Below are 21339 nucleotides of genomic sequence, written 5' to 3' on the forward strand. Positions count from 1 at the left end.
TTAGGATCGCCTTGAGGCGAAGGTGCTGCTGGTTAGCAGTAAAATGAAAAATAATTGTTCTCAGCAAAAGAAACGTAGGAAAGCTGTTGGGAAACTGGGGTAGGTGTGTCTTTCTGTCCTTCCTGTTCTTTTTATAGGCACTGCAGGAACGTGAGTGAGGGCCTCCATCCTTCCGCCCACCTGGGGAGAGATTAAAGACGCTGAGATTGTCTCTGTCTTACTCATTGGAGTCACAACCTCGCAGCCACTACAGTCTCAGCTCCCGGCGTGGACACCGAGGAGGTAAGTCGGAATGAAGGGGCCAGGTCCTCAGCTGTCAGCCTCGATCACTCCAGCCAGCCAGCTTGGAAATGACCGAGGGGCATAGAGCTAGGGGCATTCAACTGTAAGGTACTTTTTTCTGAATGGATAGGTGTGATTTTTTTTTTCCTAGACAACACCAGTCAAGACATAAAGTTTGGTGCTAAACTGTCCAAAAAGTTAATTGAAGGCAGAGACAATTTTGTAAAGTTCTTTGACGGGCCAACAGTGGGTATCTAACAGGAATGGTTTGCACTGGATTGACCTGAATTAAAAGAAGGAACATTCATTAAAATGACTGGGAAAAATCATCTGCCTGTCTCTGCAAGCCATGCACCATGTCTTGAATGATCAAATGGTCCATTAATGTTGACAACCCTTGTCCGGGAGCCTGATACACCTAGAGACCCAGCAATCATGCAAATGTCATGAAAAAGATTCAGCCTTAGGATTCAAAAAGCCTTGGTGGAAATTGTAACAAGGAAATGGGTGAATTATCCAGAGTCCCCAAGCAAAGACTGTTTTCATTTGCCCAGCAGGATGGAGCTGGGCTAGTTTTAAGGGTTTGATAGTTTTGAGCTATTTCATTCAGTATTTTCAGATGTCTTCAGAGACATCAGAGTGTCCTGCACAGGACTACCCAGCAGGCATCCTTGTGGGTGGATGTAAAGTCATGTTGGTCTTATCTTTTTTTTTTTTTTTTTTTTTTTTTTGCGGGCGAACAGAAGACTGTTCCTGTGAGGTCCACCTACAAATCACCATGTATGAGGAGTGCCAGGAGTCCACAGGGGACCATTACTTCCTCTGTGACACCGAGGGAGCATGGGTCATTGTTCTGCAGTCCCTGGCAGCAATTGGCATAGCGGTTACAATCATCCTACTCCTGACATTTCTCCTCCTCATGCGAAGGGTTCAAGACTGCAGCCAATGGAACGTCCTACCCACCCAGTTCCTCTTCCTCCTGGGGGTGCTGGGGCTTTTTAGCCTTGCTTTTGCCTTCATCACCCAGTTCAATCAGCAGACGGCCCCCGTACGCTACTTGCTCTTCGGGGTCCTCTTTGCAGTCTGTTTCTCATGCCTCTTGGCTCATGCCTCCAACCTGGTGAAGCTGGTCCGGTGTGGAGTCTCCTTCTCTTGGACCACAATTCTGTGCATTGCCATTGGTGTCAGCCTGTTGCAGACAATCATTGCCACTGAGTACGTGACTCTCATCATGACCAGAAGTATGGGGTTTCTGTTTATGACACCCTATCAGCTCAATGTGGACTTTGTGGTCCTCCTGATTTACGTCCTCTTCCTAATGGCCCTCACGTTCTCTGTCTCCAAGGCCACCTTCTGTGGCCCCTGTGAGAACTGGAAGCAGCATGGACGGCTCATCTTCGTCACAGTGCTCATCTCCATTATTATCTGGGTGGTGTGGATCTCCATGCTCATAAGAGGCAACTCGCAGCTCCAGCGGCAGCCCCAGTGGGACGACCCCGTCATCTGCATTGCCCTGGTCACCAACGCGTGGGTGTTCCTGCTGCTGTATGTCATCCCGGAGCTGGGCATCCTCTACAGATTGCGTAAGCAGGACTGCCCTCTGCAAGGCGATGCCTGCCCGGTGCCAACTTACCAACACAGCTTCAGAGTGGAGAACCAGGAGCTCTCAAGAGGTACTTCCCGGGGGATGCAGGGAGGCTCTCCTGTGAGAGAAACAGGAGCAAAATCAGGGCAAGAGGATGAACCAAGAGGGGACAAAAGGGGGATGGTCAGAACTTAGGTGAGCGAAGAGATACTCAAGTATGTAGATGAAGACACTCAAAGTCAAGGTTAAACTTTCTTTAAAAATCAGCTCTTCCAAATCACAGAGATTTGTGGGGAGAGGCCAAGACAGAAAGGAGTCAAAGGCCCTAAATAAAGAGGGTGTGGCTCTGAGTGCTCCTGCTGGATAAAGAAAGGCACCCACTATAAAATGAGTTCACCAGCCCCAAACTAGGCTTGGACTCCGCCATTGCATGGCACATCATGCTAAGTCCAGATGTCTTGGCCATCAAGTGCAAAGTCAACCCTGGCGACAGTGACTTGTATTTTGAAAATTTAAGTCTCAAAGCTAATTTGCCCAAACACCACTCTAAACTGATTCGTAGGATTCGTCACCTCATTAAAGTCACAAAGCCCAATAACGTCTGGATTTCCACTTCTCCAACTATTCAGTCCTTGAAAGCCTTCAAGTTTACAAATAGTGAAAGGAAGAGCCATTAAGTCAGAATTCTGAGCAAAGGCTTGGATGGGTAATCATTAACAGAAATAAAGAACTTGCTTATGTGACATTTTCATAAGAAGTTCTGGGTCAGATTTGTATCCTTATGTAAGGCCAAGCCACCTGCCTATACATTGTTAAGGAATAAAATAGATTATGCATGGGAACAAGGACGCTTGGACCCCAATAACCCAGGGGAATTAGTGGCTAATTCCAATTACCTGGAAATATGACAAAATTCATTAATTCCTTTCTGAAACATCTGGCCTATTATTCATAACCCAACATCATAGTTTTACATCAATTTTTGTGTCTTTATAGGCATCTGATTTCTCACAATTTATTTCTAATGTGCAAAGATGATGTTATTTTATATATTGTATAGCACACATTATGTTCACCAGGCTCAAAAAAATTAATAGAACCTTTCCTTTTAAGTCATACACTTTTCTGAGCTGTAATCTATGGCTAATTACACATTCAAATTAAATCCTGTTCAGAGAGGGGCAGCCATTAATTCAACTGACACTGTGCATCCTTTGTATAAGAGTTTTTCATTGCTTTTAATGATACATCATCAGATCACTGAGGTTCATGGCAGAATTGCAGAGTCAATCTTTCTTGAAACTACTTCTCATAGTTCTCACCAAAAGATAGGATAAAATTTCTTCTGTTTGCTTTATTGCTGTTATATGTTTCTAGGAAACAAAAGTCAGAGAGAGCGAGAGAGAGAGACGTTCTTAGAGTTTCATAAAACCCAGAACACGCTGGGACTTACAATGATCAATATCCCATACTCTAAAAAGATTAGGCCACTGATTTTTTTTTTTTTTTTTTTTACAGTTTGATAATTTGTAGCTTTATTTTTAGGTTTTTCGGGGGGTTTTGTTTTTTGACAAGTGTTTAAAATATCCTAAGGAGTGTCTTAGCAGAAGAGCAAGGGCTTTCAAGAACACAGTATTTCCTTATTCCTATCCTTATTACTGGAGCTTTGTTAGAAAACCTACTTCTTTTTTTTTTTTAACCCACTTTCCCCTAAATAATTCAAGTTCTCTGGAGGTAAGAACTACCAAAATCCAATTAGCAGCCTTCTGTGAAGAGGAAGTGATGACACTTTCAGAAAACAATTAGAAAACCCATTTCTGAGCGGGAAAGTTCATTTCTGACAGTGACAGTCATTGTCAATATAGCCTGATATTTTGTGGGGGGAAAAAAAGTGTAGAAAAGAACATAGAGATTGCTCTCCAAAACCAGGCAGAATAACCAGAAATGTAAGCTTTAGAGCATGGAATCAAAATTTATTGGATTTTGGAATAAATACAAGTGTCAAAAATTTTTTTAAATGATTAAAACTCAAGAAAAAGTACAGGAGTACACCTAGCTAGGAAAGATGTATCAAGAGAAACAAAATAGGTAAGAGCCACACAAGTACAGTATAATAACCATAACCTGGAAAATCCTCAGCATTCCTGAAGGTCATGAGCTGACAGTGGGACAGCAGCTCACCACTGTCTTTGTTTGCTCAAGAAACACTCACAGTACTGCGTCAACAGACGTGTGGTCAGTGTGAGCAATCTGGCCGTTGTATTCAGCACCGGTCAGGCTCCCGCAAGAATACCCACTGCAGCTCTGCGATCCACTAATGAGAAGTAAGAAGAAGTGAGAACTTGCAGAGGCTCAGTGGAAACCCACAAAGATGATTACGGGGTCATAACAGCGGACCTACGTGGGAAGGTTAAGACGATGAAACTGAGATGGTGTTCCTTAAGCTTCCTGTGCCTTTCTCATAGACACTCAGGCTTTCTCTAAATTCCATACTAAAGCACAGCATTTTGTTCTGGTCCATGAGACGTGGCTTTGTCACATGATTATTCCGATTTATAGCTGTGACTCCAGTCACATAATTGTTTGATTTACCACTGGGTTGTGAGATCAGAAGTATTCAGCTGAAATAAGAGTAAGACAAGAGGGGATTAGCAGGGAATTTCACAAGTATGAAGACCTCTCTCCAAGAGGCTGTGGTCCTGCTGTTTTCTGTTTCCAACTAAAGATGCGCCAAAGCACGAAGTATTTAGATTAAATATGAAAATAAGGGTTGATACACACAGAAATAGATCAGCAAAAGGGATCAAGGACTCCATTTCCTGGGAAGTCTTTTGAAAGGTTAGGCTTTATATCTCCAAGTTGGCTTATGCACTTAGTTTCAAGATATAAAAACATCTTGATGGAGAAAGAAAATGCAATCAGGCATGTGCCTACAAGACACCAAACAAAAGAGTATAAATATCCTTTGCCATGTGTTATAAATGTGTTCCTAAAAAAACTGTGGATTGATTGAACTTTTAAAATCAGTTGCTTTGTTAACTGAGAATTTTGAATGTGACATAATTTGCAAAGATCTTAAGTATAGGGTGGCCATCGTGAATCTTTTTTCTATGAAGGGAAAGCTCCTGTTCTAATCATTGCCTACTTTACCTCTTTTAGATTAATTAGAATGTTGTGATATCAAGTTTGCTGAGTGCAAAACCCATGTATATTTTAAACTACCATGTTATTGTGGGCATTTTTTCTATCCAGCGTTTAAATGGGTATAGACCAACCTAGCATGATTCTTTTTGAAGGAACTAAGACAGAAATAATGAGACTACGCAATGTCAAGTAGGTCGATGACTATAAAATGATGTGAAACAAGAGAAAAAAATTCTTGCAAACACAGGCCCTTCAGACCTTTTTCCTTACAGTAAATAACAACTTTTGCCAAACATAGCCCTTTTTGACAATTCTCAGCATTTTTTTTTCTTCAGGGTGCCCACCTGACTGGGAGAAACCCAATTTAAATGGTCCCAGGCAGTGTCATTTTTTGTTGTTGTTGTTCTTTCACAAGGACAAGCTATAATATCTCTTTTTTGTCACCCTGAAGAGCTACAGGTCACAGAGGGAGAACTGGCATAAAGTGGAGAGGAAGACAGTGAGTCGAGGCAGGATGTGCTCGGTGTGAGGACAGACAAGGCTGGGGTAATGCCATCCATCAACGTGCAGGATCAGGAGATCCCTGGGCAGCGCAGGGAAGCAGAAAGTTTGCACAACACACCCTGGCTTTGAGGCTCAGCTCCGCTTCTTCCCAACCTTGAGATCAAACCAAGTCCTCCTCCTCTAGGAGCTCAGGCTCCTTGGATTTAAATGGTGGTTGTTATGGCCCTGCCTCTGCTGTGGATACATGTAAGGTCTTACTTAACTCAGATTTCATACCAGGAGGTAGTGGCAGGATTAATGCGGGGGGGAGGGGAACACTCAGCTTTTTGGTAAATTCATGAACAATAACTCAAGCTGGAGATTTAGGCTTTTCTAATTTGTGATCTGGTCTGATGAGAATGTTGGAGGAATGTTAGTTACCAAGAGCCTGTGTGTGAAGGAGTCTTATGCCAGAAGAAACAAAGTTAAAAAAAGATTTAGCTCATTCTGCTAGGAAGTCAAGATTTTATTTTCACAAAATCCAGTCCCTCTAAAAAATCCCACTAGGAAGAGGATGTCAAAGCATCGATGATAACTATACCGCTGACTCCACCACCACTAATAACAGATGAAGGACAGCTCTGTGGTGTTTTCTATACATCGTGCCCGATTCCAAGGGCAGTAGAGATATTAATAGATTTAATCTTCAAAGCAACCCAGTGAAACAGATTGACTCATGAGCATCACCATCCCTCTTTCATTCTCATGAGGAAACAAAGGCAACAGAAGATTAAGGACTTGGCCCCAGGTTACAGAGATAACAAGTAAGCGGGCAGAGCAGCGCGGCTCCCCCTTCCCCGCGCTCAGCACCGCTGCCCCCAAGACCAGCAAATCACAAATTTGTATCAAACAAGGGCCTTAGAGACAGACAGCTCTTGTCTTCACAGAGCTTACAGTCTTCTTGAGGAGACAGACAGTAAACAACCACGTGGGATTATTCTACGACAGTATAAAGCGGTCTTGAGGGATTTTTAAATTATGTCCAGTTTTACAATTGAACCAAAGCTTGCAGAGTATCAAGCCTAAAGGGACTTTAGAGATGATCTAATTAACGCCTTTTATTTTACTGTTAAAGACAGTGCGGTGCCTGAGGTCCTGTAGGAGCAAAGGCCTTGATGCTTTTTCTCTAGAAAGTGATGGTGAACCTTCAGCTTCTTCAGTTACTAAAACAGATGTGCTTCTCCTGAACACACACGCTATCCGTATGCAACCTTCCTCAGAAGCTTTCAAAAGACTCTTTTTTAAACCATAGATTTTTTTTTTTTTAAGCAGCCTTAGTGGAAAATTTCTTTTTAAAGGGTCGGGAGTCTCTTTGCAAGCCACTGAGTCATGTATTCCTCACGTGCTGTTTCCAGCTGAATCTCCGACACTAACCCAGCCCCTCCCTCCTTTGGCTTTCAGCCCGAGACAGTGATGGAGCTGAGGAGGATGTAGCATTAACTCCATATGGTACCCTCACTCAGCTGCAGGTAAACGTGCTTGTTTCTGCGCTCCAGGGAGGGACACACCAAGAGCTCCTTCCTTTGGAGAACTGCCAGGCTTCATTTCCAATGGCTTTCCTGACCTCAGAGAGGAGAGACAGGGTCATCCCTACAGGCACATGGAGCTTGAGCCATCCAGATTCCATCCAGCCTGGGGCAGTGCGATAAAGGGAAATCCTGCCTTTGCCTCTACCCGAGCCCCTCCCAGTCCCCCGTGGCACCAACAGTATATTCTGATGCAGGTCAAAGTCCCTGAAAGAAAAGGCAGCTTGAAGGGTCTGTGTAGGGTGAAGAGGAGCAAGCTCACCACTTTTTGCCTTGGGGACAACGGGGAACTGAAAACACGTGTGAGTCTCGGATCTGTTTTTAGTCTCAGTTGTCTAAATGTTATCCCCTGGGCCATACTGGCTGCCTCTCTGAGTCACTGTCTAGCTCAGGCAATCCAGGCTGCCTCCAGAACAGGGCGAGGTCTGTCACCATCATCTGGACACCCAGATGGGTGTACCAGTTTTAATCCTTGCTGGCAAAAACAGAGGGACACTGCCGAGGAGAACTAGAGGTGACTTGCATTTGTGCCCTAATGGCTTAAAGACCCACAAATCTGGAGGTGGGGATAGAGCTCAGTGATAGAGCATATGCTTAACATGAGCGAAGTCCTGGGTTCAATTCCCAGTAATTCCATTTTAAAAAAATTTTTTTTTTAATTTTACTAAGTTACTAAGACCCAAGAGGGAAAGCCATGCTCAGATTCTTTGTTTACTGAACGTGCTAGGCAACTCGAACTAGGTGAATCCCTCTGATCTGTTATCTGAGACTTTGCCTATTCCTGGAATGGCACACAGACCAAGACATACCTATATCATTTGCTGTAATTAATCCTCCAGAAGGCATTTCCACAATGAGAAAATCTTTACTCTCCCTGCCAAGAATTTCTTGGATTACTTTCAATTTCCAGTAATCTTGCAAAAGGATTCTTGCTAATGGCTAAGAGGGAAGATAGTAATGTATTTCCATTATGGGTAGGCTCAACTTTTTTTTTTTCCTTAACAAAGGATTAAATGATGGTGAAATGATAATATCTCAGACATAGTTCTAGGAAGTATCAGCCCCTCTGTTGGCTCAGAAAGTTGATGATGACATTTCTTCCTTTCCAGACTGTTGATCCCCCCCAGGAGTATTTCATCCCACGGGCTAAACTAAGCTCCCAGCAAGATGCAGAATTATACAATCCACAGGAAACATGAGCAGTGAAAACCCAGAAAACCATCCTGATGTGGCCCTGGGGAGCCCACCTGCCAACAAAGCATCATCTCATCGTTCCTTCCCTGCTTCCTGGTCCTCTCCATCCATCTGGACCCTTCATCAGGAGACCGCCCTTTTAAGCATAATTACATTCTTGCTGACCACCCTATCATGACTATGTGTCTCTTTCTTCATTCACATAACTGAAAGATTCCCTTCCCTAACAATGCTAGGACAAGTTGGCACCTCTTACTAACAGGACCTAAAGACCTTGGTTTGATGAAATTAGGGTCATGCTAATGTGACGAAGTAGAAGTGTCAGTGGCACCTTACTACTGGATCACTCCTCTAGTCATTTTTGCTTAAGGGCCCCTAAATATCATGGACCCAGAACTTGCAATAAAATGTATAACAGAACCTTCAGGACCCCCACAATTGGGCATTTCAGGGACCTGCAGTCTGGCAGGTTTCTCCCACAGGGTTAGCACCCTCATGACAGCGAGCAGGGCGGCAGATGTGACTGAGGTCGGGGACCTGCTTTGATGAACCAATAACACCAAAGAAAGGGCCACCCAAGGTGATGCTCACAAAGGGTGTCAGGTTGTGCACATGGAAGGCAGAGTCCACCTGTCTTGTTGCTTCTAATGTCCTGATGCCTCGGCCCTAATTACTTTGCCCTCACCCCTCACGCAGCCCCACATCCTTTCCAACGGATTCATCTGTCCGTAAGACCCAGGGTCTGTAAGACCCTGGCATACAGGACCAGAGTCAGAGGCATATCACCCAAAGGGCTCTAAGGGTCTAATTCAGCCTTCCACCTCGCAGACCAGAAAAGGGAAGCTTGGAGAAATGGAATGACTTGCCCCAGGTCGCACAGTAGTTAGCAGTGGAGCAAGTCTTCAGACTCGCAGGCCACTCCTCTCCACACCTATGTTTCTGTATTAACAAGTAAGGCGTGCACCCCTGAGAACCAAATGTGGTAATTCAGACCAGTGAGTGTTGGGCGCCTGCTATGTGAAAGCACTTTTGCCAAGACTCCATACATTGAAAAAACACCTTTTTAGTGACCAGTGTACAGCATGGATGGGACTCTTCTGAGCACCTGCAAGGTACCAGGAACTGTTCTCCGACTCAGCAGTAGGCAGACAAGACACACAGCCCTGCTTTGATGGAGCTTTTGTGTCTTGTGGGGGAGATAACACACCGCATAGAACTTCAGGAACACTGCTCCCTCTGTTACCAAGTCCAAGCTCATACTCCTCACCCCACGACAGGCCAGTAAGTCCAGAGACAAAGTGTTGAGGCAAGGAAGGGTGACTTTATTCAGAAAGCCAGCAAACCGAGAAGAGAGGACTAATGTTGTAAAGAACCATCTTAACTCGGAGTAAGAATTCAGACTTCTTTTATGCTCAGGGAAAAAGGGAAGCAGGAGGGTTCAAGATTAAAGGATAAAGGCAGATGGCAGGCTTCTTGGAGCCACGTGGCCTTCAAGGGAAGAGCAGCATTTCTTTGTTCTTCTGCTTGCTCGCAGGGGCCAGATCACAAGGCTCTTGTAAAACTTCAAGTCGTTAGCAGTTATTTTTACTTTGCCATCCTTATCTCTGCTTATTGGCAAGGTTTCTAGGCTGAAGGTGAACTTACACACAAGCAGTAACAGCCATCATTAACCCAGTCCCGTGGGAGGGGAACTTCAGGGAACTTAATGAGCTGTTTGGGCAAAAGCAACATTTCTGTAACATTTAACTCTCCACATATGGGGCTAATGAGATGGCAAACCCAGGCTGAAGGGTGAGGGAGGCAGTTTCAACACAGGTGTTAATTCTCTTCTTCCTCTGCGACATCTCCTTTTAAGAAGAGGAAAGCGACTTAATTGCCCAGGATCATATGGCTTGTCAGGGGCAGAACTGACTAGAATCCAGTCTCCAGCTGCCGTTCAAGGGCTCACCCTCTACACAACATTCCAACATTTCCCTGTATTTTTCTGCCTCACTCAGATGAGCAGCTCCTTTTTGAAATCTGTACCCTGAGCACTGTTCTCAGCGCAAACCAGCACCGAGGTAAGTCACCCAAGAGTTTGACCTCCTGCCCTTATTGGTCATAAGAAATGGACAGAAAATGTTTAAACATTAAAACTCTGACCTATCGATTAGGTGGCAAACTATTCAATCAACCACATAAAGAACCTCATTTGGGTTCTGTATAGTTTTAATAAAGAACTATATTCAATACTTTGTAATGGCCTATAATGAAAAAATATGAAAAGGAAATATATGTATAAATGAATCACCATGCTGTACACTAGAAATTAAGACAACATCATAAATCAACTATACTTCAATTTTAAAAAAATAATAAAAATAAAAAAGAACCTAATTTGAGAGGGCAGCAAGACGTGCAACCTTACACCTGCTCTGGAAGAAAAGCACTGTTACTGATCCTCCTAGTTTTTATCCCCAAAGTGATACAATGACACTTTCGACATAATTTTGTTTTGTTTAGTTTTGCAGGTGAGAGATGTTTCTGTTGTGTCAGGTGACAAATTTCAATAAACCCATTAATGTCGCGTAGGATGGCTAATGTTGTTTCCCAGTATGTTTTCCCTAAAGTTAGTAAAGGTAAAATTGAACTCCTTTGCACCAAATTGCCTCTGAGATTTACAGCACAGTTTGACGAAATTTTAGACCACGTATTAGTTAGATTTGGGGGGTTGTGAGGCTGCAAGTGTCTCCCTCAGGCTGTTTCAGGAGTGGACTTCATTTGTAAGGTGGCACGTGGCAGAAGGAAGCAAAAACACCCTCTGGGAACCCAGTACAGCCCCTCGGTCCGTTTCATGGAGCTGGAACGTTGTCAGCTATTGGGAGGACCCTGTCGTCTCCTGCCCTCGCCCCACAACCCCCCTCAGCCACGGGGATCCACGAGGAACCGCTTACAAGAATAGATAAAACCCTTTATGATTAGCATGTTGCACTCAATTACTTCAATTCAACAAGTACCATTTGAAGATCTAAACTCATTCACTTATACATAATGGGTTACATAATGTGAAATGTGTCTATTCTTTGGAGTAATTTAGATCATCCTCTTCTGATTTTATTTATGTGATTTTATTTATTTACCAAAAGAAAGGGTATCAGTGAAACACTTCATTGTAAAATACCTTCCTGGTGGAGCGTGGCTGGTTTGCTCAGTTAGAACATGGTGCTAATTAAATACCTGTCCAGGTAGAGCGAATATATCCTGCATCTTGATGTTTGGGTTTGTTTTTTTTGTTTTTTTTTTTTCCTGTTTCAAAGAGCATCAAAGGTTTGTTTCCCTCCACATTAAATTTCATGATCTGCCCATAAGCTTAAAGGGTCTTCTACTTAAGCCTTATTTCGACCTGTGGTCTGGTCAAGCTAAAGTTTCCTCATTGTCTCTACCCATTATTCCTTCTTTCTTCTTTTAAATAAAGGTTCCCTTTTCTGAGGATTATATTGACTTTATATTGGCCAGATTCATGCCTCCTTAGTCTTTTCCTCCTTCTATAACCAGTTCCAAATCTACCTTTTCCCAGAAACTTTCTCTGATGATGTGGTGACACAGGGTTGGCACACACCAAGTCTAACTTAACTTATGGCAGAATGAGTCTCTTCAAAATCAGATGGTAAACAAGATGCTTCTATAGCATCTTTCTCAGAATAAGCCAACTCATCTATCTTGAAAGCACATGATTCACGAGAAATAAACCAGAAAATCTTTTTTTGCTTCCGTGGTAAAAAAGCCTCTGTATTTCGCATTTGAAGGAAGTGCTTCTCAATCAACATGAAATGGGAGTGAAGACCTTGACTTCTGAGAAGTCAAGCTTGAGAGCTGAGTAAAGAAAAGACTTTTTCTTGGAGTTGTTTAAAATGTGTTAATGGCTTATCCAGTTTTAAACTGCTGGTCTCCTGTGGGAGATCATGTTTGCAACTCTCCAAAGATAAATTAGTTAAATAAAGTTTGCATTTTTTTTTTAGATTTTTAAAACATTTTTTATTGATTTATAATTATTTTACAATGTTGTGTCAAATTCCAGTGTAGAGCACAATTTTTCAGTTTACATGAACATATATATATATTCATTGTCACATTTTTTTCTCTGTGAGCATTTTAACATATATCAGAATTTATTTAATCAAAGGACTTCAAAGTGATTACCTCAGGAGGCATCAAAGATGCACTGTTGCTTAAAACATTATTAGAATGCCCTTCTCAGACTGCCTTCAGGAATGTCTCAGGGAAAAAAAAAAGAATGTCTCAGGAAAATCAAAGGGGTTGTATGACTAGGATGGTCAAACTGTCAGATCAGAGAGGTGAGTTCAGTAGTGACTCTGGTACTGAACTCATCCACCACTCAAAGAACTCCCAAGTGTGCTTTGATAATACCATTGGCTGTCTTTCTGGATTTTTACAAAGACAGTGGAACTATTAAAACTTGAATCATATTTAGGATGTGGTTAAATCAAGTCTGGGTTTGGGAAAGAATCCTCCAGGCAGACTTTTTTTTTTAATGTGAAAATTAAGAGGATTTTATTGACTTTTGTATGTTCTTGGAGAAACCCATTCACATCTAAATGTTTGACATTTGCTGTGAGATTTATTCACACTGTATTTTACACGGAATTCTTTCATTGGGGGTCAGACATAATTTTTCATTTCAACAGGAATTTCACATGATTATAGTCACAAGTTCTTGAGTCACAAATTCTGTATCATCATAAGGTTCAAGAAAAACTAAACTGGTAGGAATTTCAACTGCATCTATTATTATCCACTAACTGTTAATGAAATATATGCTTAAAGCAGATACAGAGGAAGCTATCCATTTAAAAAGATGTAAAACACAGATAAAGAAAATATACAAGTTATAATATTGCAAATGTATTTCAATTTATGGAACTGACTTTTTTTTTTTAACTCAGTAGCATGTTCTTTATATGGTATAGATGCACCAAAGGATCACACTGTGCTTTGAAAATTCCTTTTTCATGTGAAATTTACCTCTTATTCTTCTGTTTTTTAAGAGTTTAAGGATTTGCATATATTGGTGGGGGAAGGCAGGTGGGCTTTTTAAAATATATGCTACAAAGGGAGTGTTTTGTTGTAGTTTCCCCTGTACTTTATTTGTATGTAGAAGAAATTGTATAGACTTTGTCTGCAACTCATTTTTAAATTCCTCAACATCTGATTCAGTGGCGTCATACCCAGGGCAATTCGTTTCTGGAAAAACTGAGCTTTTCCATTTCTGTTTTGAATATAGAACTGATTCAGATTAAAAGAATTTCCGTGGTTCTGTTCCTATTAGAGGTTTGTTTTAAAAGCAAATGAAAATCTGCAGGAAAGAAATGAGAAGATACCAACAGCAGGAAAAGATCTTAGAACACAAAGACCTTTGGGATGACTGGTCCTTTGGGCTAGTAATAATTTATTTTTAAATAGAACTTACATGTTAGCATTTTACAATTTACAAATGGTTTTCACATCCACTGTCAATTTCATGTCATCTATTGGATGGATTAGGCAATTTATTTTATATATATATATATATATATGCAATTTTTTTTTCTATTTTTACTAAGATCCTAAGAATTTCATCTAAAACTGCACTGGGGCCACTATCATTCCACCGTTTTTTACAATATAATCTTAACTATGTCTATAAAATAAAAGACACATACCCCAAAAGAATCCTTATTTATGGGCAGAGATGTCACTGACAGATTTCCAGAAAAAGACTACGTTTGGGGGTTTTAGATACAGCTGTCATTGCCATGTTCTGCTGTTGATAACTCATCTTTCTGAACACCAAAACAACTGGTAGAAGGGGCTATTTAGGGAATAAGAAAAATCAGTCAATTTTATGGAAAGTGTCAACTCTGGTAGTCATAGATGCTATTTGCCAAATGTTTTCAAACCCTCCTGCCTTCTAGGCACATGGCAGGATTGCACTTTCTGTCCCTTTTGAGGTTGGGTGGGACCATGACACTAATTCTGGCCAATAATTTGGAGCAGAAATGATGTCACTTCCAAAGTCGGTTCCAGGCAGAAGCAATTAATTGTTGGTGCAAGCCTCTCAGGAGCTTTTTCCCTCCACCGTGGTGGCACGCAGTGCTTCAAGTGGTGGTTACCCAGCCATCTAGGTTCCATGCTGAATACGCTGTGTAAGCAAGAAGCAGAACTTTCCAGATTTGAGGTGGTTACCTCAGCTAGACCCGCCCAGCCCGACTGACATGGCCACTCAACTGTTTGGTACCCTGAAATAAAACAAGGAAGTAGCCATCTGAACGTTTAACCTTACCACTTGTTGCTCCTCAAAGGCACCCTTTGATTAAAGAACCACCCTGTTCCTGACTGATGGATGCCAGACTGCTCCGCCTGCACTGTGGCTCCGCAGTTGATCACATAATTATACTTCACTGAGTTAGCTGCCATCATAAAAGCAGGCAAAGGGTGAGCTGGTAACAGAGTCACTCTGTCTGGGAGACTAAGGGCAAGAAAGACTTCACAGCGGGGGTCAAAGCTTGAGCTCGGTCTTGTATGGGAGGCAGGAATTCATGGGGCAAGAGATGTTGGGAATGATACTCAGAACGGCCACTAACAGGGAGTCTTTGTCTAAGTTACAAAAACATGTCTCCTCTGGGCGGGTGAATTAGAAAATGTGCCGGCACCCCCACCCCCACCCCCACCCCGGGGATGCAGCATCACGCTGAGGGCTCGGGGCTTGGAAGTGGAGCAAGGCTGAATGCCAGCCCCACTCACCGTCTCAGCCTGGCGTCCTGGTGCAGTGCAACAACAACAACTACGCAGCTGACTGCAATGCCCCAGATTCGCAAGGCTGAAAACGTGCCCGTGTGAAGGCGTGGCTGCTGGGGAAACCAAGGCGCACTGAAGAAACGCAAGGCACGCATTATTGTCAGAGCATCAACGCACGGAAAGAGGAGACGAGGCCGGAGAGCTGGGATTCACACAGGGCCTACATCCCGAAAGGACTCTGGACGGGGGTGTGAAGGGCACGGAAGCAGCGGCGGGTCACCCGCGCTGCGCCAAGCCGCACTGGGCGCCGAGGCGGCGCCACGGTGTGGACCCCTGTTCATGCTCATCACACAGCCTCCCGTGCTTTGAACCCAATGGAAAAAGTTAACAAAAGCTCTCCCGTCAAAAAAAAAAAAAAAAAAAAAAAAAAAATCTACAGCCCTTCCTTGCGCAATCTGTTTACACGCCTCTGTCAACAGTATAAACCCACGGGAGGGACTTGACAGCCACACCAGCCCGGGAACCGCAGCCTGATTGAAACCAAGTGTCCCTCTTGCGAAACCACGCAGGCTCGTAAGACAAACCGCAACAGCCTGTTTTGATAAAATTTCAATGTGTTGTTTATCATGGACTTTTTACACTAATTTTGATTTTTTTTAATATTGTAATTTATCTTGACGGAGGGTTTTGGCCCTTCCTTGAATTTTGTGCCCAATGTGAGAGCCTCCCGCTCCTCACCCTGGCACCCCACCTCCGACTCCCTCAGATCAGATTTGCCTTGTGCGGAAGGGTGGAACAGGGGATGGGGAGGGGATGCTGGCTGCATGTTAGAATCAGTTGGGAAGTTTTTAAAGCCCTCCATAGCCTGACCTCACCACAGACCAATTAAATCAGAATTTCTGGGAGTGGCGCCCAGGCAGGGGTATGTTTTAAAATCTTTCCAGATGATTCTGTTTTGCAGCCAGGCTTGCAAACCACTGTTTTAAACAGCTATTTAGGCTTAGATGTAAGGAGTGAGGAAATGGAAGAAGTCAGGACCCTGGTCTGGGTAACTCAGAGGATGACACTGATACTTTGTAAAACAGATAAACCCAGATGGGGGGATCAGGAGGAGAAACAGATCTGGAGGTGGAGAGGACAGCAAATGAGTAGTTTTGAACCAGTTGAATTGGAAGTAGAAACACACAGATGAATTTATAAGGCTGTGAAGTTCCAGCAAAGACAGAGAGAGAGATTCGGGAATGAGCTTGGAGGTAGAGGGAGGAGCTGCAGGGGGAGATGTGAGGGTACCAGGGGTATGCGGAGAGGGACCCAAGGCTGCCTGGCGGTGGAGAAGGCTGCTGCATCCCTAAGGGTGTTCTCTCCTGCTGCCTTTGCCTCCATATCTAGTTGCACCTTTAATACTTGGACTTCTCCACCAAGATCCCTCCAGAGCGAGAGGACTGTTTGCAGAACCCTACCGGTAGGTCTGGATGAAAAACCCAAGAGGACAGACTGAGATGCCTCCTATGGACTTGAGCTCAAAGGTTGGGAAGGCAGCTGCTGCGGCTGGCCTGGAAGACAGGTGGATTTGAAAATGAGGAACAAATGTGGCCAATGCCTTTCCCAAACCTGCCCAGTCAGAAGAATCAGCTGGGCTACTTGTTCCAATACAGCTTTTCATACCTGGACCCACATCTACTAAAACAGAACCTCCAGGAGAGGGCCCTGGGACTCTGCATTTTTAACAAGTTCCCATGCAACTCCTAAAATAGTGTGAGTTTGGGAAGTGCTGCTCTGTTGATCAGAGAAGGCTTCCTGTTTGCTCTGGTTAATAGCAAAGACTGTCCAAGGTTTTCCAGTTTGGCCCAGGAAGGCAGAAAGCGATTGGCCTGATACGGCATACATACTCAATGGAAAGATTTAAAGAGTCAGCCCTGTCCCTGAGAGCACCTCAGCTGCCAATCTGCGCCTTCCCGCCCTTTGTCCACTGTAAAGCTCACCCGCCCCTACGCCATGTCTGCTGCACCCCAGTGGGCCCTCGCCAGCTCCCACCCAGTCCCAATCCAGGACACACACACCCAGTGTTCCTAAGAGAAAATGTTGCCACAGAAGCAGCTTGCTGCCTTGAAATTTAGGAAGATAAATCCTTCCCGGGCCTCTCTGCCAGCACTCTCATCTATTTCTAGTTTGGTTTAAACAGTCTGAAAGGTCCTTGCTCATCCATTTGGGTCAAGTCAGTTTAGAAAACTAATGTACTTGGAAAAAAAAAAAAAAAGACTGCCATTGATCTTTGGCAGGGGGTGGGGGTCAATCTAAAATGCTTCTGTGATTTTTGCCTTGGGGGATGCTTTTCTCTTTTTTCATATTTGAAGTTTGTTCTTGTGTAGCTCTCCTAGGAAACTGCGCTTTCCCAAGCTTGACAAAGAAAAGCCTCAGGGAGATGAAACTTGGACGTGATGACAGGCACTCAGCTCGAAAAGCAAAGAATTTCCTTTCTTTCCTCCAAGCCTCAGGCTTGGGAATAGCTTTTATCACGTTGGATTTAAGTGCTCTCATATGGACACACACACACACACACACCACACCACCACCCACCACCACACACACACACACACACACACACACACACACCCACACCACACCCACACACCACCCCCCCCCCCATGGTTGATCAGCTGAAATTCATCACAGTTATTTAAAGATACATGGCACTGAAGACGCCAGAGCCGCCCAGAGGGAATCTGACAGCGGTGCTCCGGTGCTCGAGATACCACAATCCTGATTAGCCTGGGCCAAACAAAACAATTACCTTTCTCCCCAAAAGTGCAACATGCGACAAATTCTCCTCTGTGTGCAGGCACTGTGCTAGGCCCTGGGGATACAGGAGGAAACAGAACAATCTTCTGTGTTCTTAAAATACTCAGAATAGTGGGAGGAAAAACAAATAAAACAAGAAATAAAGGTAATTTCAAGTAACTGCTCTAAAGCAAACAGACTGGTGCTCTGAAGACTAGCAACTAGGGGAAACCAGCATGAAACTGCCTGGTGGTGGGAGGCCTCACTAAGAAAGCATTGGAGGTGAGATGCAAATGCTGGGGGAAAGTTGGGGAGAGTTGGGGGAAGACTCCAGTGAGAGGTGTGTAGGGCTGGGCACCCGGAAGGAAGCCTTGATGGAGAACTCCTCTCAGAAGTGGGTGATTGGAAACATTAAGAACTCTAACTTGAAGGAGCAGAACCAGACAGGAGAGAGGCAGTAAGCGAGATGGATGATGAGGGTGGGGAGATGCTGGTTCCCCGAGCAGGCAGGGTGTGCAAAGACCAGAGCCCCAGACTGGTTATGTCTGACAGAACACAGCAGGGTTCGTTTACCCCCGTGTGCCTTGAGATACCTATATCACTTTCTAAGAATCCCAATAGGTGAAACCATTAGAAGCCCCTGTGTAAGGCTTCAGGGCCAAACCGAACTGTTTTGTGAAAACCTACTTGGGATTAACCTCAACTAGGTATCAGATTATATAGTACAATTTCTTCACTCCATGGAGGAAGGGTTTTCAGACTGGCATGCATTTCTGGTTGATGGGACACCTTGAGAAAAAGCTGACCATGGTCATTTTATTTGATTCTTTCCTCAAGCACTTGCTTTGGGAAAAATAAAGTGTCTGAAACTGACCACACAAGTTTTGACAGTAGAAAGAGGACAGAACCAGATATCCGAGCCCAGCTGTATTAAGTTGTTTAGGCCCGAATTCCCTGTGGACACCAAGGAAGGAAGCTCTGTGACCTTCTCAAACACGGACATTCTAGGCACTGGAGTGTCCCACTCTGAAGGGTCAAGGAAGTGGTAGCCATCAGGAGGGTGCAGAAATCGGGGTCAGGCACTGATCCACCACCCCGCACACTCCTCTACATACCCGGAAACCCTACAGCCAAGGGAGGCAAAGCATAGTCTGCCTCAATGGAAAGGCTTCCAGAAAATGACCAAAGGCGGACCATAGAATTTCCAAAGGCAGCAGGCTACCCACTGGAGGCCAAGTTCCCAGATCTGGGACCTCAGCAATCAACACCCGAGGAAGACTGTTCTGATGCTGCCACCTCCAATTCTGAAATAACCCCACGCTTCAGGTTGGGGTGGGACCGCGTAAAACCTGCAAATCCCGTAGCAACAGGAGGAAGTGGACAAGGAGGGAAAGATCAGCCGGGCGCTGTTCAGTTGTCAGCAGTGATGACAAGTCTAAGAAATGAAGGGAGAAAACCCAGAATGTGTGGGGCTGGGGTAGGGAATTTACTGCTGTATTTCCGGGTCCAGGCTGCAGTCTTTGTTTTGGCAAACATTTCCTGACAAAAAGCCAATGTTCTCAGCACATAAATACTCGTCGACATTAGTAACAACAGCATATGAGACTAATATCTGTAAAGACGCCAGATTGCAGGCAAAGGAGCTGGAAATACCTTAAGAGAGTCTCACAAAAATAAGATGCAAGGCAATGAAACTCCAGCAAAGGAGATGGAGAGTGAATTCTTTAAGGATGGTGGGAGGGAGGACACAAACAGTTCACCCCTTCAAGACTCTTAAGGTGGGACGCGTTTGCCTCAAGCTCGCCGAGTAAGTGCAGTCCTGCCTCCTGGGCTTGGAGGAGAGCAGCCGGAGATGTTTGCTGAGTCCCTGAGGGTCGATGCCTGAGGCTTCACCGCCACCCAGTGGAACCTGGGGGTATGGCAGCTAAAGTAAGAGGCAGAGACCAGACTAGGTCTATTCCTCATCTGACAGTGAAAGATGATGGTTGAGCTTCGTTTCACTATCACCCATTTGGTTCAAGGGGGGTGCCGTTTTGGTTCCCAGCCATCGATCCCAGCTTCACTCAAGGACCAGGTTGCGCTAAGTCTGCACATTCTTTTTCGGTGCAGGTGTAAGAGGGAGACTTACAGGAAGGGCTACAGGAAATCCTTTCTCCAGGAGCACAGTGATTCTCAGATGCCAAAACCTCCAGTCCCTGTTGAGATGTCCCTATTTTAATGAAAGAGTTTAATTACGTGCAGAAGTCAGTGACCTGAAGCCAGGTTAACAGTTGGGAGTGAAGGGGGTGGGGATGACAAGTGCTATTTGAATGGGGAACATCCTTTTAACACCTGGTAAGGAAAAGAACTCAGTGAGGTGCTGGTCAACTTGTACAAACTTTTTTTTTTTTTTTTTGGTAGGGATAGCACCATTTATTAAGGACAATCAAAACAAAGACCACAGGAGAGTCCCTTCTAGGACACAGCGAATTACTTCTTAGAAACCAGCTTCCAGCAATGGGGGTGCCACTTCCAAGTCCGCTCTTGTTTTTGAAGAAGTTGACTTGAGGATGGTTTTCATGGGGTTACAAGACCTGGGACATTCTTTGCTTAATCAGAAAGCAAACCCAGAGAATTCTGTGGCTTTCACTCAGCCCCTTTTGTTTGGTTGACAGGCCGGAGACCGAGAGGGAGAGAGAAGAGGGAAGGAAAAACATATTTCTTGAGCACCCGCGCTGCCTGTGATGGATGATATACAAGAAAGTGTATTGTTTTCTCCTCACAACAAACCTCATTGGGTTATGGCCTCTTTGGAAAGACTTGAATAGTCTAGAAGGATCTGAATCATTATGTTTAATTCCCCTTTTCAGTATAAAACTAGGCTAATGTTAGTGCAAAGCCATGTGGAAAACAATCTACCAAACCTTCGTGGAATGTAAGTGTCCCTGATTCAGCGTGTCATGGACTCACCTCCAACCTCAGCCCACCCCTCCCCACACCGGGTTTTCTTTTTGATGAGAAACAGAGCCCTGAGGCGGTAACTCCCTCACCACCTTGTAAGTGGCATTCAGTCTCCATGGTTTTTTTTTTCTTCTTCTACTTCTTCTTCTTCACCAAAAAAGCAATTTTCTATGGCCCCATCCCACAGAGCTGTTTCTGGGATTAAGTAAATGATAGTTGTTAGGTACCATGTCTTTTCTGAGAGAGATCATGAACCAATTCTGTCAAATTAGGGATCTGGATCTGTCCCCTCCTACAATTAAACCTCGGGTGAAATGTGAAACGGGCTTTAAGGTCTCCTCCCTGCCTGACCTGGGCTGCCAAACCCCATTCCAAGGTGGCCACGCCTCTGTTTTCCTGGAGCAAAACCTCAGGTCTGTGACCCTTCCTGGCTCCCCCCTCAGCCTTACCACTCACCTCAAAAACTGGGGAAGACACATGTCATCGACATAAGGAGGAGGAGAAACCCATGGAGAAAGGTCAGGTTCACACCCAGTGGCACTGAACCTTGAACTTCAGGTCCCACATGAAGAC

At 44.2% G+C, this 21339-nt stretch overlaps 1 protein-coding gene across 2 annotated transcripts; it reads left to right on the forward strand.

Annotated features, from left to right (window-relative positions):
- The first annotated feature begins 137 nt into the window (after window positions 1-137).
- Window positions 138-8446, forward strand: GPRC5D (G protein-coupled receptor class C group 5 member D). Of its 2 annotated transcripts, XM_006192163.3 has the most exons (4): window positions 138-282; window positions 1026-1955; window positions 6956-7023; window positions 8190-8446. In XM_006192163.3, exons 2-4 carry the CDS (start codon window positions 1061-1063, stop codon window positions 8277-8279), a joined length of 1053 nt encoding a protein of 350 aa, XP_006192225.1. In that variant the 5' UTR covers window positions 138-282; window positions 1026-1060; the 3' UTR covers window positions 8280-8446. The 2 variants fall into 2 exon arrangements, with proteins under 2 accessions (XP_006192225.1, XP_014421041.1); XM_014565555.2 differs by lacking the exon at window positions 6956-7023.
- Window positions 8447-21339: the final 12893 nt, after the last annotated feature.

The sequence above is a fragment of the Camelus ferus genome, chromosome 34, assembly GCF_009834535.1.
Source record: "Camelus ferus isolate YT-003-E chromosome 34, BCGSAC_Cfer_1.0, whole genome shotgun sequence".
Lineage (NCBI taxonomy): Eukaryota > Metazoa > Chordata > Mammalia > Artiodactyla > Camelidae > Camelus > Camelus ferus.